At 37.7% G+C, this 26,398-nt stretch overlaps 1 protein-coding gene across 1 annotated transcript in view; it reads right to left on the bottom strand.

The window, feature by feature from the left end:
• AADACL4 (arylacetamide deacetylase like 4) overlaps positions 1–26,398 on the bottom strand; it is a 217,702-nt gene that overhangs the window by 42,152 nt on the left and 149,152 nt on the right. Inside the window, exon 3 of the mRNA XM_044061728.1 lies at positions 16,775–16,838. Within this exon, the coding sequence (XP_043917663.1) occupies positions 16,775–16,838 (64 nt within the window). The remainder of the gene's footprint in view (positions 1–16,774; positions 16,839–26,398) is intronic.

The following is a 26,398-nucleotide window of genomic DNA, read 5'->3' as shown; positions in this document are numbered from 1 at the left end:
GGAACCTTGACGATTGGATGGGAGAAAGGAAATTCACCCCGGGGATCACGTCAGTCGCCCTGCTAGACAGGGGTCCAGGGAAGTAAATAGTGTGGGAAGAAATAGCCAGGGAATTGTTATAGCTAGGCTTGTATAGGCCCTAGGGCTGATAGCCTAGTACCAACCTATGAACCTATGAACCAGACATGTGATTCAGTGAATAATACAAAATGAGTCATTTTATCAAAATGAATCCTCCTTACCTTTCCTGACATATTATACCTTGCACAGGCCTCTACAGTAGTTCGATGTTTGTGTATATTATGCACCAGGAAGAAATTGTGCATCTGCAGTAAAACCCTACATACTGCAGGTTTTGCTGGAGACAATGAGGCTTGACATGTTGCAATCCATGTCTAGACGTGGAGTATTAATGCATATTTGGTGAAGACATGACTACATTCCATGCAATGCAGTTGTAATTTTATTATTGGCCTTAATTTATATTTATATGTCTTGAGCTTTGTCTAGACAAAATCAAGCTAAAATTGGCTAGTTTAGATGACCCCCATGGTGCAAGCATATGCCATATGTTATATATTAAGTATCTAAAACTGCTTTTATCACAGTTTTCCATGTGGGATTGGGCAAGACTTGGAGTGACAATGTTTAATAAGAGACTGAATATGCTGAGATGTTACTGCGATTAAAATTATAAAGCTGTTCACTATTTTTAACAATATCACACGTCTTCTCTTCATGTGCATTACATATGGCTATTATGATCCCAAATTGGCATCAAACTTAAATACAGGGTTATCATTTTATAAAATGGACATATTTTTATATCTGGTTTTTACTTTTCTCGATGTGCATTGCCATTACAATATATCACCCCTTCACATTTTTAATTTTCATGTGAAAGTAAGTCTCTTCCTTTACTAAGGGTCTTATGACCCCTAACATGCAGGCACAGAGATTCCTGAACTTTGCACATATAAACACCTTGAATTAGTTACTCTATATGTTCACTAGAGGTGCAAACATCCTTGACCTCCTGGTCCTTACAAACATGGTTGAACATCCCCCCACCCCCGCTCCGTTTAATGTCCTCAGTGTCCAAGTCAGACCATAAAGCTTTCCCTTTGAAGTAAAGGTAAAAACAGGGACAACAGCTAATCCTGGAATTGTGGTGGTGCTGCGGTAGCATTGTCGCCTCACAGATAGACGTTGTCCTGTTCGATTCTCAGCTAGAGCATCTTCTGTGTGGAGACATGCGTGAATGGGCGTACCTTCGTTAAAGGTTGTGCATCAGGGCTGGCAACTTGGCACGTAAAAATCTACTGCTAATCATTAGCGGACCGGAGTTCCGCCATGGCGACCCCTAACCAGGAAAAGCCGAAAGACACAACATTCTAGGGCAAACGTCCTACTACTAAGTCATACTGGCAAAATTTCAAGCCCCTTAAAACCTGAGAACATCACTGCCTATGCTGAATCATTCACAGAAACTCTGTTTAATCATATTAACAGCTTCAAAGAGCCAACTGTACCTACCCAGATTAAGCACAGGATCAACTCAAAGAACAAGCCACCCTGGTGGAATCCTGACATCAATAGGTTGAGTAACAAAAGGAAGAAATTCATGGCAAAAATTAGGAATTGCAATGCCAAGCAAGGTGAAAAATCCCTTGTCAACCAACATAAGCAACTCAGGGGGCTGATCAAGTCAACCAAAGCCAAATGTGAGGTAAAATTTAGCCTTACAGGTAAAGGAAAATCACAAAGCTATCTTCAGCTATGTCCATAACCTCAAAGGCAATACACAGCAAAGTAGGAAATTAATTGTAAATGGTAACACCTATATGGAGTCAGAACAAATAGCAAACTTCTAGCTGACAAATTTATCTCCAATTTTACGCTCTCTCCCTGCCACATCCCCTCAGGAAATACCCACATCCATAACACACCCAACTATCACTAGAGAGCAGATACTCAAAGCAGGTACTCAAGGCACTCTCCAAGGCCAAGAATACTGCATCACTGGGTCCTGATAATATTATAGGATGCCTCCTTCATAGCATGAAATATGAACTGTCGGGCCCACTAAAATCACTATTTAACCACCGCTTCAAAACAGGCTTCATGTTAAATGAATGGATGACTGCACAAAGGCAAGTCATCTGAGGACCCAAGGAATTATCAGTCCATTAGCCTGACTAGCCTGATATGCAAAACTATGGAGAGAATAATCATGGATATCCCAAATGATGACATAAGTAACCTACAAACACTGGACACAAATCAGTTCAGGTTTGTCAAGGGCATTACTAAGCCTGGTGCAGTTCTTGGAGAACATCACAAAAGCAATGGACAAGAGCAAAATGTTGAATACTGCCTTCCTCAACCAGGTCAAGGCATTTGTCACAGCACACCAACCCACACAGGCATTGTAGGAAAATCTCACTATACTAGGTATAAACTCCTACATTAACTGCTGGATATCCAGATGTAATCCTCAAACCAGGACCTGACAGTTTTGATGCCTCTTTTTAGGAAAAAAATCAAATGGGAATTAGCTTCCATACTGCTTACATTATATAACTACATTAAGACACAAAACATAACAGATATAAGATTTAATTTACTCTTGGACAGTTTGCTTTCCCAAACAAAATGTGAATCCCTTTTTAAGAATAATTGTCCCATGTATCATATAAACTTGGGTATTAAAATGGATGCAAATGCATTAGCTGAAAGAGTCATCTTTGTAGCTGATAAAGTATTTTTTTGTTAATTCCAAGTAGGTTTTATGGAATGAAAACAGGCTTGGAACATTAAAATAGTGTGCAAATTAATTATCTGTTATAACAATAGTATTAAAAATCTACATACAGTTTTTGTTCTTCATGCAAGCAAAGCCTTTGATCAAGTCCATGTTCATTATACATCTATACTAAATTTAATTCTGGTGTGAAAAAGATAAAAGCTGACTTAAATTTAGTCTCTTCCCAAGGTAGCCCATAAGGAAAATTAACCGTATACCACTGGACTTTTTAAGCTGGACAAAAAGATATCTTGTAATTTTTATCGCATAATCATAATCTCAGAGTTAATCTTAATGCCTTTCAAATTCTAAAAAATAAAAAAGGACTAAAGTTTCCAAATGTTCTACTTTTTACACTGTTTCCAGAATGGTGAAGGGTTTGTGACCTTAGACTATCATAAGACAAATCAGAATTATACTCCATTACGGATAACTACAGTGAGGGCTCTTATTTATAAAGTTGACATATCCAATAGGTCTGCTCCTTTTGTAGAAAAACATCTTTGAGTTTCTTTCTTGAACCTTCGTTTTTCATTAAACTTTTTATTCCAGAAACATAGTCATTAAGAAACTAGATTTGGTTAAAGAGTTTATGATAAAGCAATCACTTTCTGGCATTCTTGAAATCTCCCTAATAATAATAATAATAATAATATAATAATAATAATCATTATTATTATTATTATTATTATTATTATTGTTGTTGTTGTTGTTGTTGTTATTATCACCATCATTGTTCCCAATAATCCAAGACCTTTTCTGTTCTACATGTCTGAAAATGGTAATATAATTCTGAGCTCAGTCCTGAGGGACTGTTGGAATCTTAGCAGAAGCTCACTTCTCCATCTTAGTCTAACTAAAAGAACGATGTTTAAATTTTTAAAGTTACAAAGACATAATGTCCCAAAGCTTGACCTCATTTCCTCTTGTCTGTGTTATCCTAAAAAGAAACCTAAGTTACTTTTTCTTTACAAATTAGTCTTAAACTCTACCTTTTTCATAGATATACGTTTCCCTAGCATCATAATTTTATTTAATGTTTAGTCTGTATCTCTGAAAAATTGGGTCTGTGTTCAGCGTGTGAACGGAACGTTCATCAAACATCCATTCATTATACATAGACCATCGGACGTTCCTTCCCTCGAAAGGGCAAATGATCATGAATAAGTTCATCGACTGATCATAGTTGGCGAACATCAAGGGAATGGAACTAGTATGCACTTACTGGCAATGTAAGGACCAGGAACTGTGCCCTTTCCCCACTGTAGTACAAGTAGCAGGAATAAAAAGTAACTAATTATAAGTATTTGCAGTATAATTCATTAGAAAGCCTCAAGACTTTACATTAAAGTATGACATTTAACTTCTTCTTCCGTCAAGATATTAGTAGCATGGGTAAGTTACATGAATTAATAATGCTAGCCAATTTTCTTGCAGTTAATGTTGCAAACTCATCTTAACTAATCTTAAATATGCTTGCAATGTGACAAGTTACATGTCTGATTTTCTTTCATGTAATCGATGTATAAAGTATTTTGTTGGGTTTGTAATGCTGTTCATAAAATGATGTTTCAAGTATAAGAAAATAGTATATTATAATGAATATACTTCAAAATATCCAAGTAACAGAAGATGGAACAGCAAAACGTTGATCCTAAAGGACCAAAAGTTACAACATAAAAAACCCATAAAACTCATACTTTTGCAGGGTGGCAAACTCCCCTTACACACCATGTGGGGTGCTGTATCACCTGAACTGCCTATTAATTATATATACCAAGCCAAGAAGAAACTTTGCGGTGTGGGGTGTGTGATGTTCACTTCCTAAATTATGTTATGCAGTTAGTTCACGTAATAAAAATTGAACTGTAAAATATGTGCTACAAAATAATCAAATAGAAAATTGTAGGTACTCCACAGTTATGTTAAAAATGGAATATCCTTTATTGAAACACATAAACTAATATTATTAAATTTAATATTATTAAGTATTAGTTTAATATTAATATTTATTGTTATTAAATATTAGTTTGTGTGTTTCAATAAATGATATTCCATTTTTAACTCAACTGTGGACTACATGCTATTTTCTATTTTATTATTTTGCAGCACATATTTTACAGTTCCTTTTTTATTAAGTGAACTAAGTGCATAACATAATTTACGAAGTGAACATAACACCCTCTACCCTAGAAAGTTTCTTCTTGGTTTGTTTTGCACCCAATAAAAGTTGCATAATGTGTTTTTCTGAGACTTTGAGGGATACCACGGATTTCTTTTTTGAAGTTAATCATATATACCAACTCAGAGATTGTATAACAGTGGGGTAAGGGTAAATTCTCATTTTTCACTACTCTGTGACCTCACACAAAGTAATGTTGGCAGAAAAGATCATTATTATTTTATAACATTTGCCAGAATTGCAGATATTTGCTATTATGAACATCTAAATCAAATTCAGTGCCCTCAAGATGTATGTACTAGTCACTCATAAATTCTGTTGATAATTATTTTAGTTGCGTTCTCCTGCAAAGCAAAAATATATAAGAACAACTTTTTTATTGCAAAATGTTAAAGTGTAAGGGTAATATTAAAGTGATCTGAGGAAAAGCAATGTCAAAATGAGCTTATCCACTATTTTTTTCCTTTTTAGGAAAGAGCATTGCACACTCAAACCAATGACCTTAACTAAAAATGTTGAATCTTGCTGGTACCTCTCAAAGTGTGTGTGTGTGTTTGGGGGGGGGGTTATGTTTAGTTTCTAGATGGTGTTTGAAAGTGTACCTTATAGATGTAAAATTTATTCTTTAACAGTTTACTTTCTGTTATGACCAGTATTTATTTTCCAGAAAGTCAAAACAGATATGTTTATTGGATTTAAAGGTAGATTATCCCTTTTTATTTTGTTTTTATTTGGTTTTACATCTTCATAAACTAACTACTTGAGTATATTTTAACAGCATGACAGCTAGTATAACACTAAATAAAACTAAATGAATCAGTCCATCTATATTATCTTTTACTGTTCATAATAGTTGTATCTGCTCAAACCCTAATGCCTCTGTGAAACTGGACTACAATAATGACTAAGGAAAGGAGGAGGGTAAGAGAATACATTTGCTCCAGTTGTTCAATGTCATTAGAATAACATTGTCCAGGTTTTGAGAGCCCAAAATACAATAGTTGTACACCAAACTGAGAGTGCTGCAATTAACTTTAATACATTGGCTGTTTTTTCCCACAATACACACACACACACACACACACACACACACACACACACACACACACACACACACACACACACACACACACACATATATATATATATATATATATATATATGGATTCACTTTATAACCTCGAATTACTGAAATGTCAAATTTCAGTATCTCGAGACTATAAAACCGAATCCACAAAACACTGACACAAAAAAACGCGAAAGTCAAAACACCGAAAAAAACGCACACACAATACTACACATACACCACAACAACCACATCACAACAAAAACAAACAAAACTACAAACATACACAACTCATACACACATAATCGGGGGCAAGCCCCCCTGCACCCTCCCTACTTATATATACTAACTCCGAGATCGCACAAACACAAAACAGAAGCCGACTCACACATGCACATTCTCCAACTCCTCACACACACATCAAACACATCAGCACACTCTAACTCCCACTCACAACCCTTAGAAAACACTTACCTGACATAACACCTACATCCACACACGGCACCGCGCACCATCAAAACACAATCCCGTTAATGGTGAATCACCAAAACAACAAGATAAACAATATATATTGGAATCTGCTTATAAAACTACTTCTTCCATTAATTGGAGACTTTTTACTTGGAAATTTTTACATAGATCTTTTTATACACCTTTAATGATGAATAAAATAAATAATAAAGACAACTTATGTAAGAGATGTAATGTAGAAATAAATGCTGATTGGGCACATATGTTTTATGACTGTATAAAATTGAAGGAATATTGGATGTTAATCAATGATTTTTTGCAGGCTCTTTTCACAGATAATTTCATTGTCTCTAAATCACTTATATTATTTAACACAACTGTTCCTAAATGTGTTAAAAAAGTTAAACTTCCCTTGTTATGGTCTATTCTAGCAGTGGCTAGAAAAATAATAACCAGAAACTGGATTTCAGATACTCCTCATTCATTTAATGAATTTAAAAATGTTATGACAGAAGTGTGTCATATGGAATTAATGACAATAAAGTCAAGAACTACTAGAAAAACGTCTTACTATACTATATGGGATACTTTACAAAACCTGTTAAAAAAATCTTAGTTTCATTAGTAAGACATTATAGTTTAATCAATTGATTTGATTTGTAGTGGATGTCTCTGTAAATATTTTGGTTGTTTTATTAAATGTTATAATTATTTACATTTTAATTGCTTGTATAAGATTGTTATGATATTTATTTTGTATGTTAAAAACAATAAACTTGTTTTAAAAAAAAAGAAACACAATCCCGGACATTACGCAGCGTAAGGTCATAACCGCAAATTCGACATATATTCGAATTCGCAATTATGGGCTTTCGCTATTTTTAACATTCGTCTTTATAGCCTCGAGATACTGAAATTCGACATTTCAGTAATCCGAGGTTATAAAGTGAATCCATATATATATATATATAAATAAGGACTCTCCCACTGCATATGAAGCATGCGATATTTATGCCGCTGCTGTTTGTTCGTATTAATAATATGGCTCATTTTTTTCCTGGGGGTCCAATAAGACCTTTGAATACTTTATGTCAAATTAATTTGTTTCTGAGAAATTTAATCAGAGGTTTGTGTGATAGCCAAATCATGATCATGTTAAATTGTACATGTTTCTTGAGTGGAATATACTTCTCATAATTAACTTGTAGTAATTTTTGACAGCCTCAAATTCTTCATTCCTTTGATTAAGTAATGTCTTCTGTTCAGTCTTAAATGTGGTTGTTATTTGTAATCAACTAGCCAAAACCACTGCTTTAAAAGCTGCTCATAAATGTGTAAAAATACTGCTTAAGAGTTATTATGCTCCGTTATTTCTTAATCTTAACTTCATTAATATCCAAGTAATACTCAAAATCGTGTTATTAATTTCTGGTTAAAAGATAAATTTTTAACAAATAAGTTTGGGGTAGTTTACATAGATCAGTGTCAAAGTTTTAATGCCTTTTGTATTATTAAGACAGCTATTGGATAAGATAAAGAATTGAAATCTGACTAATGCCTTTTTATTAACACTTCTACTCATTTGCATATTAAAGGTGAGAAATTTCATGTTTTAGAACATACTAGATTAGATGAAAGAGGGGGGATGACAATTTATTACTGAAAAAAGTTTACTGGATTGTATTACTGGAAGCATCTGTAAAATCAGAGTTAAATTACTATATCTTTTTAAAACCTGTTTTAAGGACCAGACCACTCAAACATTAGGGTAACAAATGGAAAACAAAACTGCTGAATATATAGTTCAATGTTTTAGCAGGGTATTTTATTTTTTAAAGGAATATCAACAATGTTAGTACACAAAAAATGATAGAACTATACCTAAAGGTTGTTTTCCATCTGGAAATTTCATATTTTGTAAATAGATATTAAAAACAAAACACTTTACTCTTGCAATTACAAGTAAAATATTTGAAATAAGGTCCTTTATTACATGCAAACATGAATGTGAATTTGTTAATATGGGAATGTGCCATCTATTTGGCGGTTTCTACCTGTTCCACCTTTTATTTGGAAAAGGCATCCAAAATGTTTAAGCACCAGATGTCTGAGCATCTTAGTAACATAAAATGTCAGAATTTCTAAGGTTTTATGTAATAAACACACCAATAAATATCTAAGTGTCAAATACGTGTTTATTAATATTGACAGCACTGAAAGAAACTACCAATAAAAATAGTTGGCAAGACATATTTACTTATAAAGAAAACAGACAGAATGTTATGCTTGGAGCCTCATTTAAATCCAGAATTAAACAAATGCCTATAACCACATTAATAATTGATAGTTTAATATTTTTTGTATGCAATTTAGTGTTTTAGCATGTTGCCATAACAACTATTTTTATTTTTCTACTTTATGTATTAAATAACTGTGGATTCAACATTAGATGGTATTATAAACTTATAAACTTCATACATGAATCAAAGATGAAACTGATTTAAAGTTTTCGTTCAGTGTAAATGACAAAATGGATTGTTACATTTGGAGCACTCACATCTAGGACTAAATTGAATGCTTGGAATCATAGTAATAATCACTGTTTGCAGGTTACTTAAACATTGTTTTCTGCATTTCCACTGCACTATAATTGCATTTTATTATTTTTTCTGTTCATCTTTACTGAATTAATGGACTATATGTTATTGTACCACTTGATGGTGCTGTAGGTTGACAAATCACCCAAAGCTCATTTAAAAAAAGTTTACATTTAATGAATATTTGAATTTAGCTATTTTTTAGTACAGTTATGATATGATTTATTTTCAAAAGTAATTTTCATGTTTTAACATAGTTGGTTCTTGAAATACTTGAGTGATAGAATGCTATTTTCTTTTGGTCTCTGTAACCTTACCACAGCTGATAAAAAATGCATCTGCACTCTGTAGGGCAATGTAATCTGTTCATTTAGAGATCCACTCACTATGTTGTAGAGCCATGTATTCTGTAAATTTAGAGATGCACTTACAATACTGGAGAAACGTGACACAATGAACATTACAGTGGAAATAGCTGTGTCTGTAATGCAATTTTAGAGATCATTGCACAGCAATTATCCTCTGTGTCCTCTACCCACCTAAATGTGTCGGTATTACTGGTTTGTACCATGACTTTATATTTCTGTCCTACTTGCATGACCTGCCTTATCACAAGCATTGGAAGGGCACGTACTGTTACCCCACTTCTTTTTGTCACCTCCTTCAGTTATACAATAACGTAACATTGTCTTCTAGTCTTACTGTTCAAGTCTTAGCAATCTCAGCTATATATTCACATTCTGAGTCAGCCTGAAGTAAGTTTATCTTCTTCTTCATAGACTTAACATTGCATAGCAATCCATTCCCCAGTCCACCTATATCTCTTACGACAGATATGTTTCATACCAGACTGTTGCACTTTTCCCATCCTCTAATTGCATTGATTGTTATTCCTTCCACCATGTTTTCCCATTTTACCTTTCCTAAACAACTCTGACAAATACAGACAATTTAAGATGGTGGTGGTTGATTACCTTTCCTCCAGTACAGTACTATATGCTTGTGTGATGCAGTTATGTCATTTGGAAAATAGCTGCAGGTTTCATACGTTACATTTTCTTTCATTGATATTTCTGCAGAAACTTAACTGACCACACTATTACACTGATACTTATTGTATTTGAATTTAACCTTTTATTTCAGCAAGACTGGGATTTGCCTCAATATCAGTCCAAATCGCTGGTTTGAATAATGTTTTATGCATTCTTATTTACATTTCCAACATTATACACCTTTGATGGTTTGGGTTTATTTGCTACCATTTTAAACCTGTTTCTTTTTATCCTTCATTTTACCCATGCACCTGGATATATGGGCATTCCATGGGATATATGTGGATTTGGATTTTGTTTGGATTTCTAGATTTCTCTGTGAATGAACAGGCTCTATCGATGACAATTTCTGTTGTGCAGTTTTCTTTGTTTTCACTTTTGGGTAGTTTACACCTGAGAACCCTTATTTATTTGGGATACTGGAATGGCATTTTCAGAGGGCTGGGTGGATACTTGCTGGTCTTGCCATACTGAAACCAAACAAACTCTCCTACTGAACCTAACTAGTACAAAAAAAGTCACCTACTGGAGCTAACTAGTCTAAACAAAGTCACCTACTAAAGCTAACTAGTACAAACCAAGTCACCCACTGAAGCTAACTAATCCAAAGTCACCTATTAAAACTAACTAGTGCAATAACTCTTCACAGTGGTAAATAACTTGGACATGGTGACATTATTTTGCTTTTTGTCTTCCAGTATTCCAGGCTTTGATTCTGTCAGCCTCCATTTGTCTACTACAAGAATCTGTGCAAGTCAGTTAACAAGATAGGTGCCCCAATGATTTCACAGACCTAATACTTAACAGTTACCTATTACCTATGAACCTATAAATCTATGCCTGTAAACCATAATCACAGATATTCATTAGACATAATATTCTATTTGGGAGTGGTCTCCTCTGGAATAGTGATGGAACTGTTCTCATGATCTGATCACTTTTTGGTCTGGTTTGCTCTGGAGTGTCTTCCTAGTCCTGTCTCTTATACTGAGTTGTTCAGATACTGGGATCTTTAAAATCTCACTGGATATAATTTTATACTTTTCCTCAACTGCTCCCTCAGTAATACTGCTGATAATTCAGATCACATTATGGGTGCCTTTAATGTGATACTCACTGGCTCACTGGACATTGCCGCCCTGATCCAACTTTAGTCTTCTTACAGAAAATGGGACCACTTCTTGGAAGAGTCACACAACCTTCCCTAGTCTCCTGTTGTTCATTAAGAGGTACCATAGTGAAATTAGACCAACTATTGGCATTTTATTTGGTATGCTACTAAAGCCCTCTTTATGAACAGTACTTGTATGACATGCAGCGACAGGTCAAGTTTTAGGATGCTGTCCTCTCCTCTCACCATTGTTTTACATGTACCTCAGGGTTATGTTTGGGGGCTTCTTTTATTTACAGTTATTTTTCAGCACTATAACTCCCACTACACCCATTAGCAGCATGCTGGTACAGAGTGGTAATGTTACTCCTTCATCTTTGGAAAAATCTACTATTTATTTATTTATTTACTTATTACAGTTTGATGACCGGGATAGTCCACTGGGCCTGGAAGAGCCCATTTTCAGTGGAGGCCCGGGGAGAAAAGCTGCACAGGATACCGGCAATTTTACAATAGTTATACAAAAGTAAATAAAGTAGTAGAACAGTGAAAAATACAGAGATAATATACAATTTGTTAAAAAAGTCATAACATTTCTAATCCTAGGTAATGATTTACAAAAGTGAGATTCATGTAGTCTAAACATATTTAAAGTACAGGCATTTCAGATGAAAGAACATGTAAGGAAAACATTTATGCACAGATAAAAAACAAGCTTTTTTACTGCTGTAATTAAAAACAAGATAATCTGTGGTTATGACTATTAAATGACTGCTTTTATTTTTTAAAAAATGTCCTCCTCAGAAGTTCATTTTCTATAAAATAAATCCATGTTTTTTGTACCCTGAAAATGGTAGCCACCAGCCCTAACTGCTGTAAGTTTTTTTGTGTTCCATCATATCACTGTACAGTGAATTATGTTTCATTGATTTTCCGATAACAAAAAAATGCAACTTGAGAGTTTTAAAAAACACACAAAAATGCTTTTTATAAGGAAGCAAGCCCCTCTGCAGTCCCATGTTGTGGACTCACCCCACACCACCTTAGTTATAAAAGCTATGGTTGCACAATTGTGGAAAAAAACTGAGCACGTCCATGTGCCACATAATACAACTGCACTGGGTTTGATGAGCCATGATGAAACAAATGTATGAAAAGCTAGTCACAGTAACTTTACTTGTCCAAGAGAGGGATAATCATGCATTAATGTCTCTGCTCCACTAGGTGGTGCTACCAAACAGGTATCACTTCTCAAATGAGTATATATTCAGTGACATCTATTCCTTTCCATGAGCATTTATCTGGACTGCTAACAACAGTGAGTCACTTCTAAAAACCTGCTACAGAGAGTTCATGATCTCCTTAACCAAGGAAAGAGATGTCATTGCTAAAGGCATTGGGCTTGCAGTAACACTGGAGCCTCTTCCCCAAGTACCGAAGTACTCCAGGTACCCTTGATAGGTTCCTGACCCAGAGACTCCCCAGTCTCTGGAATAGACTGCCCATACATGTCAAGCAGAGTGCCTCTTTGGTCCTCTTCAAAAGGAACCTTGATGATTGGATGGAAGATAGGAAATTCACTCCGGGGATCATGTCAGTCACCCTGCTAGACAGGGGTCCAGGGAAGTAAATAGTATGGGAAGAAATAGCCAGGGAATTGTTATGGCTAGGCTTGTATAGGCTCTAGGGCCGATAGCCTAGTACCAACCTATGAACCTATAAATAGGGCCTTCCATTTCACACGTCATATGATCATAGGAGATCATTAGGCTAATGGCTCTGGGGCCCTTACAAGCTTAGCCAAGAGTTTATCCCCAACAGAGAAACCTCAATCAGCACCTGTCACCCTTGTCAGTGAGGGACAAAGGTGGAACCCCTGAGACAAATTTGTGGTTGCCTATCCACTCATCAAGGTTGTGATTGAAGAGGGTCCATGACATACTTTGTTTGACATGTATGGGGAGTCGTTTCCAGAGATGGGGTAGCCTTTGAGAGACGAACTTCTCTCCAGCAGGTTTTGTTAATGTCACATATTAGATTTAAGCCCTTCAATCAGGTACTACGCGAGGAGTTAGACTTACGGATATGGAGCATCTCCAGTAGAGCAGGGTCTGATATTGCCTTGTAGGCAAGATACAAATCATCTCTGAGCAATCTGTATGATACAGAGTAGAGTGACAGTGATTTGAACCTGTCCACATAGGACAGGTGTTAGAGTCCATGGATTCTCTTTGTGAGGTATTTCTGTGGCCTTTCCAGTTGGTGAGGGGTTTGGAGACGTACATACCAAATGGGGCATTGTACTCAATTATTGGCCTAATGAGGGGGGAGGAGTACAGAAAGGTAGTAACCTCCTTTTATCTGGATGCAATTCCTTTACTTATGAGAAGAACCAAGTAAAAGGCTTTTCTGATGATGGTCAAATGTGAGATTGTTGTCAACTTGTGTACCCAGGTCTCTCACCATAGGTTGTGTGCTTAGGGGGTTGCCGCAAATGTGGTAATTATTAGGGGCTGTGTTTTTGATGAATGGTATGATAATACATTTTTCTGCGTTTAACTTAAGGCCATGACTTTGGCACTAGTCATTTGTTGCTGTGAAACCCTCTTGAAGTATGTTAACATCATTTGGAGAGTAAAAGACAGTCCCAAACTTACAGTCATCCACAAACTTGGTCAGTCACAGGCCTTTTATCTTTGCCTGGACCTCTGAGAAGTAAATGTCAAACAATAGGGATCCCAGGACAGATTGTTTGGTGACAGCACTAGTGACAGGTCTGCTGTTGGAGGTAGTGGCACCTATTTTGACATTATGGGTCCTGTCAGTGACCCAGTTGGCCACCCACCTGATGAGATAGGGATTTATGCCAAGTTCTGTTAGCTTTTTGATGATGCCCAAGTGGGGGATTGTGTCAACGGCTTTGGCTAAGTCAAGGTAAGCTGTATGTACTGACTTTCCCTCATCCAGTGCCTTGGTGCCAGACTCAAAAAAGTCAACCAGGTTCAACAGGCAAGATCTGCCCTTGACAAAGCCGAACTGGATGGGGTCAAGTGCTTGGAGATTGCCTATGTCCTTGTTTATGAGGTCCATAATAATATGCTCCATGGCCTTACAAATCAGAATTGTCAATCTAATGGGGCGATAGTTTCCAGGGTCAGTAGTGGCACCACCTTTGTGCAAAGGGATGACAATGGCAGTTCTCCACTCTGCTGGAATGGAGCCTGTACTTAAGTTATGGTTGAATAAGGTTGAATTGCTCAATGGCAAGGCTAGTTCTTGCTGGAGATGGTGCAGAATACAGCCAGGGATACTATCAGGTCCCATGGAAGCCATGTTCTTTGCCTTGGATAGGGCCTTTAACACTTGATCTATGGAGAAGTGAGGTGCGGGGCAAGTATCAAGGATGTCGAATGGGCCTTGGGGGGGACAGGGGGTGAAGTTTGCACTGAATCTAGCAGGTTGCCCAAGTCAACAGGATCAGAGTAAGTAGTACCATTAAGAATTAATTCAGAACAAACCTATGCTTTGCCATGAAGGTGTCTAGCGTAACTGAAAAAGGCTTTGTGGCTAGCCTTTGTTTTGGAGGGTAGTGTTGATTCATAATTGGCTTTGGAGGTCTCCATTAGTAATCTAATTTGCTTGTTGAAGCTAAGGAGGGAGTTTTTCCAATTAGGAATTTGTGCCTTTTTTACCCTTGGACAACAGTTTCTTCCTTTTGTTGTAAAGCCTGTTGATAGAGGATGTCCACCACACACTTCCTCACCCTAGGAAAAGCTCACTGTCTGCCTATTTCCCTATAGCCCATTCATCTAACTGCATCTCTCTTATTTAAACTTTTCATGTGATACATGGCTCTTTACTTCAGAAGTTGTTCCCTCTTAAAACCTGATGTTGGCTGCTGCTGCTTCTTCTTCTTCTTCCACCATTATGCCTCCCCCTACCACAGGCACCCCTTTGTGCACCAGCCATCCCTGTTTGGGTCCCACACTATGGATTCCTATTTGTACTGATAGATGTGTCTAACCACAATGCCATTAAGGCTCAGTCTAGTCTGTTTTTAGTACATAAAATGCATTTGTTGCTCTGCCAGTCCAGTACATTAGCTTTTGAAAACGTAATTTAATCCCTGTCATTTGTACTGCGTGAACTTTTTTTTTTTTTAAATGATTTATTTGCAATGATTTGTATTGGTTACATGTGATGCTATTTAAACTATTGCTGGTTTGTTTTTGCACTGGTCATGACTTCAAAAGGACTATCTGATACAGAGTGCTTACCTGTAAATTAAATAAAAAAAATAATGACAGCCATAACTGTATTGCGCTAGGCACATAGTTCTTATAGCATAATTACATCAGAGCTGTCTTATACTGTGACTGTCACCAATATAAAGAACTATGAACAGATCTCTAATTCTGACCAACTTATTTTGTGTTCAGACATGCATACCAAGGCATTCATCTCAAATAGTGAAGCTTGAGAGGTGAATTTTTGCATCCATGTCAAGAACACATAATAAGGGTTATGATTAGTGAGACCAATACTGCGGTGGTGGTGTTGCAGTAGCATTGTCACCTCACAGTAAGATATTGTCCTGTTCGATTCTCAGCTAGAGCATCTTCTGTGTGGAGACATGCGTGAATGGGCGTACCTTCGTTGAAGGTTGTGCATCAGAGCTGGCAACTCGGCACGTAAAAATCTACTCCAATCATTAACGGACTGGAGTTCTGCTGTGGCGACCCCTAACTGGGAAAAGCCGAAAGACATAACATTAGTGAGACTAATCATAATTGTTTGTAGTGCATGGAGATTTATGTGATCCATGTACTACCAGCTATGGAAAAAAAAAGACAAGAGGCAGAAATGAAGTATACATCGGAAGAGTGAACTGCTTTAAAAGCAGTTAAACACTTCTTTCTGCCACACTTTTTATTTATATGTATGGCACATAGAAATATCAAAGGTAAAGATTTAGTTTTGATGATGTTCCTAGGTAACCAAGCTATTAACAACAATCTGTCTCACAAAGTATCTATATTTGTAGACAGAGTATGAAACACTGCTAACGCTTATTGCCTTTCAAGTCTCATCTGGCATATGCCATATTGCATTTATAGCTTTTTCTTATTTCTTTTTATTTTATTCATTTATTAAATGCAGAAACCCAATAGATAGATGCCCCTTTTCAGGGGCAACGTGGCAGCAGTGCCTGGCTATTTTGCTTGCTTAGAGTTATATAGTAGGCAAATAGAGACTGAAGGAATCAAACCCTTGGCTATAGGTTGAAGCTCACGGAAGCTGATAACTTTTATGTCTGCTGCTGGTTTTCTATGTTTGTAAAATTTGTTCACGCCTAACTAGAAAATGACAAGTACCATGAATTTTTTCCCTCAGAACAAAATATTCAGTTGTACTGGCATAAATGAGTAGCAAAGGTGGGTGGGTGGGTGAGGGCAAAATTAGGGATAACAAGAGAAACAAAAACTTACTGCACAGATACAACCACAGAATCACTCTGCTTGGCAATGTAACGGCATAATGTGTCATAAGAATCTGTAAAATAAAATAATATTTCATTTTAAAGGTGTAGTTCTTGCACTGTTTAGTAAGAAAAGACTTTATATCATTCAAACTACAAACTGGAACTTACATGACAAACGTTGTTACTTATATTTTCAAGCATTTCTTTTGATTCCATTAAATTTAAACATTATGTTTCTGAGGCAACATTTGGCTTATTTTATCATATCAGTGTATAAAATATAACCAGTCTAGCTATATATATATATATATATATATATATATATATGTATGTGTGTATGTCTATATATATATATATATATATATATATATATATATATATATATATGTATGCACATTATATACACCTTGCACATAATAGCAACAATTTACTTAAATTTTTTCATAACTGCAAGCTAGATGAAGAGGCCACCATAGTAATTTCTTATTGCTACAATCTGGTACTGGAATTCACAAACATAGTATGCAAGTGTGCACAGTGTAACATTTGGGAAGTGTTGCATGTGCCTATTAATGAGCATGATTCATAAATGTGAATCACATTACAACTCACACTATAGAGGCCTTTGTGAAGCAGGTACCTAGGCTGGACAACTGCTGAGGGATAACAGAAGAGGGCATGCACCAATGTGCAAACAGGCAAATTGTGCAATACTGCAATACAGAGACCAAACTAGAAAGCCATGCAGCATGCAAAAAAAAAAAAAAATACACATGCCAATGACAATTATTCCATCAGTGAAGTCCACCAATCTGCACACTGCATAGGTGTCATCTACAGAGAATGAGCCATCTAGCAGTAACAGGGCTGGCCTTAGAGCCCTAGTAAACAAATTCCATGGATCAACCACCATCCCTGACCCATCATGCTGTCATAATGACTGTCTTTTGCCCTCCCATGACATTAATGCATAGATATAGCACCATTCCTTCATGAAGCCATGTGCAGGTGTATGTTATTGTGATTTTCCTTCTCCAGAAGAAATGTGACTTCACTTTGTCATCCCCTACCCCTGACTCCCACAAATGTTACCTCCCTAGAGATACCCCAAGGTCAGTAACACAGTACATTGTTTCTAATCAACTTTGCAGCATATGAATCCCTATTACTATCACAATCACTATCACAATCACAATCACTATCACTATCACTTTCTTGCCTTGTATATCCTTTTATACTTTTCACCTAAATATATTCTGTGACTTGGGGCTGTATTCACTGAGATATCCATGCTATACTGCCAAATATCCTGACAGTTTATGGAGTAACACCACTTTCTTTTCATCATACAATTGCATGGGGCTCAGTGGGAGCCATGGTACTGATACGGGTGCAGTTTGTAGTACCTGACACAACTACCTGTAGCATCATGACACACCTGTATGCTGGTGCAGCATTCTTAGGGGATATCAAGGAATGTTATGTACTTACCCACATCCTATAGAACTCAGAGTAAGACTGCTTCCAATATTCTTACAATCACAAACCTGATCACACTGTTCCACCATGTTCTCCCAGAATACTGAACTACCAGGCATGCATACAAGGATGACATCATATGGTATTAATAACATTAGATGGAATAGATTCACCCTTATGGCAGTCCATGCTCCAGTGACTTCTTAGGGGTTGGCATATATGAGCAGTTAGATATTCTAATCACAAGATGCTATCTTGTATGCAACACTGATGGTTTCACCATAAAATATTCTACACGCACCCTGAGAGTTATATTTGTTTGCTTTAGTAAGACAAAACCCATAAATCCATTACTCCAACAATAACTAACTAACTAACTAACTAACTAACTAACTAACTAACTAACTAACTAACTAACTAACTAACTAAATAAAAAGCATAGCATTTACGTTTTTAAGAAAACGTGAAATATGGTGGATATAACTTGTCTGTATAAACTGTATTTAAAAATACGAGGCCAAGTTACAATCATCTGTCTGCTCAGAAATATTTCTTTAATTCCCTCAGTAAGGGGGTTTGTTCATAGTTTCATAAGTATTAAGTATATACTAGACTAATGACAACTGGAGCCTTTAAAAGCCTAGCTATGCAACCTCAAATGTATCCCATGGGCTATTTTGCCTTAGAGGTTGTTTAAAGGGGTGTATGTTAGCGAAGGTATGATTTAACTGCTGCCTCTGTTCATTAGAGACATAGATGTCAGACCAGGGTTAAATTTCCAGTTTCCCATCCACTGGTCTAGGTTACACTTAAAAAGGGTTAGGGAAGGTCTCTGCTTCATATTGATGGGAAGCCTACTCCAGAGGATAGGAATTCTCTGAGATACATACCTGTCCCTCCAACATGTCCTATTTAAATTGCAATCAAAATTTAAATCTTTGGATCTAGAAGTTCTGATGCAATTTATTTATTAGATATGCAAAAGGTCCATCAGAGTGGGATCCAGGATAGCTTATAAGCAGGTATAAATCTCCTCTCAGCTGTCTGTAATAAACAGAGAATAGGGACAGGACTTTTGAGTTGATCTGCATAGGGCATTATGTTTATAACCTGTAGTGTTTTTGTGAGGAACCTCTGTAAACATTCCGCCTGGTCAGGTACATACTGAAGAGAGCATTATACTCAATAACGTGCCTGATGAGGGCTGAGTACAGTGGCAAGATGACCTCTCTGGACCTACATGCCATGTTCTTACTTATAAAATGAGAGACATAGAATAATATTCTTACTACCTTAGGCACGTGTTGGTCAAAAATAGGTTACTATCTACATGTGTCCCTAAATCCTTGACTACTTTGTCTACTTTTAGTGGTGTTTTAGAGATGAGGTAGTCTCCCTGGGTGGCTAACATCCCAAAAGGTGCTATTATGTTTTTCTTTGCAATGAGTTTTAATCCATGGCTTTGGAATCAGTCATTTTTCTGTGTTAGACCTTCCTTTAAAATGTTTGTATCTTGGGAGATTTCTGTGATTGCATCTAGCTTGCAATAACCTAAAAACTTGGTAAGCCAGACACCCTTGACCTTAGCCTTGACTTCAGAGAAATAGATGCCAAAGAGGAGTGGAACCAGCACAGATCCCTCGAGGACTCCACTGATGAGTGGCCTCTTTGTGGAGGTGGTGTCTCCAATACTAACCTCCTGGTTCTAATCAGACAGTTACACAGAGGTTTATTTCTAATTTGATGAGTTTGTTTACAGTGCCCAGGTGGGGGTATTGTATTAAATGCCTTAGCTAGGTCAAGGGAGGCAGTATGCACATTTTGCCCTCATCCATTGCCTTAGTGACCTTCTCAAAGAAGTCCACCACGTTCAGTAGACATGAGCTGCCTTTGACAAAATCAAACTAGGTTGGGTCCAGTATCTGAAGATTGCAATACAATAAAGAAAGGTTAAATTTCCCTATCGCCACTGTACCAACATCTCACACAGAAAAAACCCTGTACGTTTGATCAACTGATTTTTCATCACCCAAACTAGCTTTTTTTCTATTCCAAAATTTGAATTGTTGACCACTTATCTATAGCCTATATATGTATATCTATATTTATGTATATTTAGCTATATATATATATATATATATATATATATATATATATATATATATAAATAAATAAATATATATATATATATATATATATATATATATATATATATATATATATATATATATATATGTTACAGACAACTTGTCAAACCTGGATAAATCCTGCTAAGCTAATCAAAAATCATCTGAACAAACATACCAGCTGTATTTCTCTGCAAGATCGAAGTACAATGGGGATTGTGGAATTTCCCTTTACCCATTTTAGTCCAAACTTGGTATTAGCATATATAATAAACAAGACTTAGTGCTGGTGGATTTCTTTTTCTTTTCAACAAGTTGTGTTTAATCAATAGCATTTCAGTAGCTGGTGCTTTCAATGGATGCTCCTACATCTCTCTCTCTCTCTCTCTCTCTCTATATATATATATATATATATATATATATATATATATATATATGGGTCATCTACTTCACATCATCTAAAACCCATCTGACTGACTTTCATTTCACCGAGACCAAATCACCTAATTTTCAAAATTCTGAAAACTCATATGACTGAATCTCAAGCAACCGCTACCCCAAAACAAAACACATGCAACACATAGCTCACAAAGCCAGTGTGCCAAACAGTCACAGCCCTTAAGGCTAAACAACACACCTGATACACTTGTAATAGGTGACTCTGTCGTTAGGCACACTGACGTCCCGCTCACCAGGCTGAACAAGGAGAAGTTCACGGTGAGCTGCCTGTCAGGCGCTAGGATCCGCCACATAACACAAGCACTCAGGTCACTCCAAGGCAAGTACAAATATGACTCAGTCATTGTCCATGCTGGTGTGAATGATCTGAGACGTACCTCCCTGGACTACATGAAAAGAGAGATAGAGGAGCTCTCTGAGCATGTAGCCCAGGCCGGTATGACCCTGACCTTGAGTAGCATCTTACCCACACCAAGAATGATGCCACAATATGAAGACAAGATGATCAATTTCAACAATTGGCTTAAGTATTGGTGTCATTCAAAGGGGATCCAATGCCTGTCAGCCTGGGATGACATGCTCGACAAGCCACGATGCTTTGCTAGGGACGGCTTGCACCTGTCACCCCTGGGCTTTTGGATATTGGCAAAGGCTCTTGCTACCCCCCATAGTGCCTTTTTTAGGCAAGGCTCAAAAGACAAACCCACCTCCATAGGTATCACAAGGTATAAGAAACTAAGAGTAATGCTACTCAACGCCAGAAGTCTAAACCTCAAGATGCATGCACTCGAAACTCTCATTAGCATGGAGAACATCGATATATGTGCAGTAACAGAAACCTGGCTCAAGGCTCCCGAGAGCACCCCAGCACTACCAGGTTATATCTCATACCATGCTTTTCGGCCCCAAAACTTGGACCGAACCACAAAAGGAGGGGGAGTATCAATATTCGCCAAAGATACCCACACCTCCAGGTTGGTGGCACAGTATGAAGCATCAGAAACTATCCATGTGCAACTAACAGTGGGTAAAACTGCCTTCCAGTTTATAGCCTGCTACAGACCACCCTCCCAAACCCAGGAACCCCACTCGGCCTTCCTGAGAACACTGGAAAATATGAAGGTCTCTCCAAACACCATTATATTGGGTGACTTCAACTACCCAAACATAGACTGGGAGCATTACTCTAGCTCCAACACCCTAGCCCAAAGGTTCCTAGAATTTATAAACTCAAATGCTATGGAACAACATGTTACCACTCCCACAAGAGGGGAAAACATACTGGACCTGATCATCACCAACATGGGGACTCTATGCTCCAGACCAGAAGTGTATCCCTCACTGGTAAGATCAGACCATAAACTAATCTCACTGGATATTCACATCCCGACCCCACCCTCTGCCCAGAAAACCACAGTGAAAAACTTCTCTAAGGCAAATTTCACACTCCTCAAAACCGAGGTGGAATCCTTCAAAGCCCCCGGGCCTGTGAAAAATACGGCCCAGACCACAGAATCCTTTATAAACGCATTCTATGAACACCTTCAGGAATGCATGGATCATGCAATCCCAAATAAAACCAAGACCCAATCCTCCAAAGGCAGGCGTCCTGTCTGGTGGACCCCAGCCATAAACAAACTATACAATAGAAGGAGGAAGCTACTACATGATAGAGGAAAATCCCAAAAAGGGAAGGCATCTCTGATCAGTATTAGCAAAAAACTATGGGCACTCATAAAATCGTCTAAGGTCAGCTTCGAGAGAAAAATTGCACAGGACACTAAGGATAATCACAAGGCTTTCTTTAGTTATATTAGGAACCTGGGTGGGAATTCCCAGATATGCTCAGAATTAGTCCAAAATGACAAAAAATACACCAAACCCACAGACATTGCCAACATCCTAGCTGACAGGTTCAGCAAACTTCTCCTCCCACCAAAGGGCAAATATCTGTCCCAGCAGAGTGCTGCCCCCCTGACATCTCAGATGCTCAGGTAAGAGCCGCCCTCTCCAAAGCAAAAAACACAGCATCAATGGGACCAGATGGCGTCCCGGGCTGCATCCTACATGAACTCCAAGAAGAGCTAAACCCAAACATAAAACTACTGTTCAATCTCAGCCTTACTACAGGATATGTACCCAAAAAGTGGCGTACAGCAACAGTGGTCCCTCTCCACAAAGGCGGTGCCTCAACGGATCCTGGAAACTATCGCCCCATAAGCCTGACTAGCTTGGTCTGCAAAGCTATGGAAAGGATCATCATGGACCTCATAAGTAAAGATATTGGGGACCTAAAGACACTGGATCCTACCCAGTTTGGCTTTGTTAAGGGCAGATCCTGCCTCTTAAACCTGGTCAATTTCTTTGAAACAGTCACCAAGGCCATTGACGAGGGGAAGGTGGTCCACACAGCCTACCTGGACCTCGCAAAAGCCTTCGATACAATACCCCACTCGGGCATTATAGATAAGCTCACCAGCTTAAATATAAACCCCTATGTCACTAGATGGGTTGCAAACTGGCTCAAGGACATAACATTGCTGGAGCCATGTCAGACTCCAAACCAGTTACAAGTGGCGTCCCACAAGGCTCAGTCCTGGGACCTCTCTTGTTCGGTATATATTTCTTGGAGGTACAGGCCAACACGGTAGGACTGTGGCTGACCAAGTTCGCAGATGACTGCAAACTGGGCACCATAATCGACTCTCCAGCCGACACAAGCATCCTCCAAAAGGGCCTCATAGAAACAGACAACTGGTGCCAGAGCCATGGCCTCAAGCTAAACGCCAAAAAGTGTATAGTCATCCCCTTTGGCAAAAACAAAGTGCCCACAAATTACCACATAGGTGGTAATCCATTAAGTACAGAAGAAGTAATTAGGGACCTGGGGACCCAAGTTGATAGCAATCTCTCATTTGACAACCATGTGGCCAAAGTGGTTAGAAAACATTTTATATAGCCCACCTAATCATGAAGGGATTCACATCTAGATCAGGGGAGGTCATCGTGCCTCTTTACTCATCCCTCATCAGGCCCATAATTGAGTACAATGCCCCTTTTGGGATGTACCTTACCAGACACCTGCAGCAACTGGAAAGACCCCAAAAGTACCTCACCAAGAGGATCAAAGGGCTCAAACAGATGCCATATGCTGGCCGGTTAAAGAAACTCCAGCTCTACTCAGTGGCATACCACCTGCTCAGAGGCGATCTGTGCCTGACGTATAAAGCCATGTCCAACCCGGAATTAATGGACATGCTGCACCTCAGAAAATCCAAATCCCATCGAGCTATGTGCTCGAGAGACTTGAACCTCAGCACTGAAATAAATAGGACATGCTGGAGGGACAGATTCATAACCCAGAGCCTCCCTTCACTCTGGAATAAAATCCCAGTCCAGGTTAGGCAGAGTCCCTCATTGACTCTCTTCAAGAGGAATCTTGATGAGTGGATGGGAGATCGTAGGTTTACCCCGGGTATCACTTCTGTGTCACTGTTAGACAGAGGCACAGTATACTAACCTCGAAAAAGGGCATAGCAAAATTAATTTAAAATGGGTGGCGAAAGCCAAACACACTCTGGCTAGGCTTATAAATGCCCTAGGGCAGATAGCCTAGTATGAACCTATGAACCTATTTCACCAAACGCTTACAGTGCTAAATTTCAAAAGATTAAATATTAAACCATAGACAAACACACTCATAACATTAATGACTACCTCTTTCCAGAACTTAAAAACTACTTACTTATACTCTTAACAGAAACCGGACAATATAGAACCAAACTAAGTGGGGGGGGGGGGCTACACCAACCACACACCCCAATGTGGGGGGCCATGCCCCCGAACCCCCTCAACTATATATACTAACTCCAGGATCACACTACAGTGGAGAAAAGGACATATACCTTTTACTTACCTTACAGTACTCTACACACTGCCACTACTGCTGCAAATGCACAAAACATCCACCATATTACTTTAGATGCTTATAAATTCAAGGAAGAGGAAAAATTACCCAGCAAACAATAAACCAAGGAAACACTGTGCCACGCTAGAAGCAGTCCCTTTGTAGTTTAATTGCAGAATAAAAACATAAATGCTCCACATAGAGTACGTTTTCGTAAACACACTTCCTCAGATGCAAAACACAAGTGTATGAATACCAAACCTTTTTATACTTCAATAAACCAGTCAAGTACTGTGTTCCCCTTTTACATAATCATCTTTAGGGTTCATATCAAAATCAGTATGCAAAATACAAATACATCTGTATAAAGTGTAAAAAATACATTAAAAATATTAATATTCATTAAAACTTCAAAACAATATTATTTTCCACTACACATATATTATCCACTTGTATTCAAAATGTTTTTAAAATATATATATAAATCCTCACAAACACAGAAAAATAAAACAGTAATTTAAAGATTTTCCTGCAACTTACTCTTGTCATTTGTTAATAAATACCACCCTCCTGTGGCTAAACTGTTAATAACATATTTTTGAAAGCTAAAACCATGAATACTGTTAACACTATTAACACTTTGAAACTGGCATGTTCATTCTTTAAAATGAAAATACATGAATTGAAAATAAAAATACAGAAATTGAAAATGTATTTCCAATGGGCACAAAGTATAGGTATCAAAAGTGAATGTCAAAAAAGAGAAAGTCTACACAGATAGTTCATAGTCTAGCTGACCTTAACTTTAAAACAGGTGCCTGGGATACATTATCATTTAAGCCAGGGGGTCTGTTAGCTTCCAAGATAATTTGCCAATAAAGCTCACAGTATTCTATGTGTGTCTCCCACCATCCACCTCTAATAACCATAGAGACCACCTCCAAAACAAAGAATAAATATTTAAGCAATAACCCACGCCTGGGTGTGGGTAATGCTGGATTTACCCACGGTTGGTGTGGTTTGGTCATGAAGGCGAAGCCCGAGTGGCCAAACAAAGACAACCGTGGGTAAATCCAGCATTACCCACACCCAGAAGTGGGTTATTGCTATTATACAATGACATTATTTAAGAAAAAAAATACTTACTTTTCTTAAATAATGGCATTGTATAATGCCTCCGTGCTGCCTTTCTGCAGCTATCAGGTATTCTGTGGCAGTTCTGATGTACTGTGCATGCATATGCTTACGCAGTACATCAGAGCTGTGTGTGGAAGCAACAGAGAAAGGAACATCTCCGTTGCTTTTTTAAAAGTGTCTCGTTATGTTAAACGGGTTTAACATAGCGAGATATCTTTAAAAAAAAGCAACAGAGAAAGGAAGATCTCCGTTGCTTTTTTTTAAGATATATCGCTTTGTTAAACTCATTTAACATAGAGAGATTACAGCAACGGAGCTCTTCTATTCTCCATTGCTACCAAAAACACAAAAAAGTCAAGACTTATACTAATGGAAAAAGTCTGGGCGACCGGACCTTTTCCATTAGTATAAGTCGGACTTACAATGGGCATGCTGACCAATCAGCGTGCACATTTTGGAATATTAATGGGGGGTCATTGTATAATTCGCATTAAGGTATTCTAAGGTATGCCTATTGCTTGTT

This window comes from Protopterus annectens, chromosome 2.part0, assembly GCF_019279795.1.
Source record: "Protopterus annectens isolate FY-2018-M chromosome 2.part0, PAN1.0, whole genome shotgun sequence".
NCBI lineage: Eukaryota > Metazoa > Chordata > Ceratodontiformes > Protopteridae > Protopterus > Protopterus annectens.
This window is presented reverse-complemented; position numbering and strand designations above follow the sequence as displayed.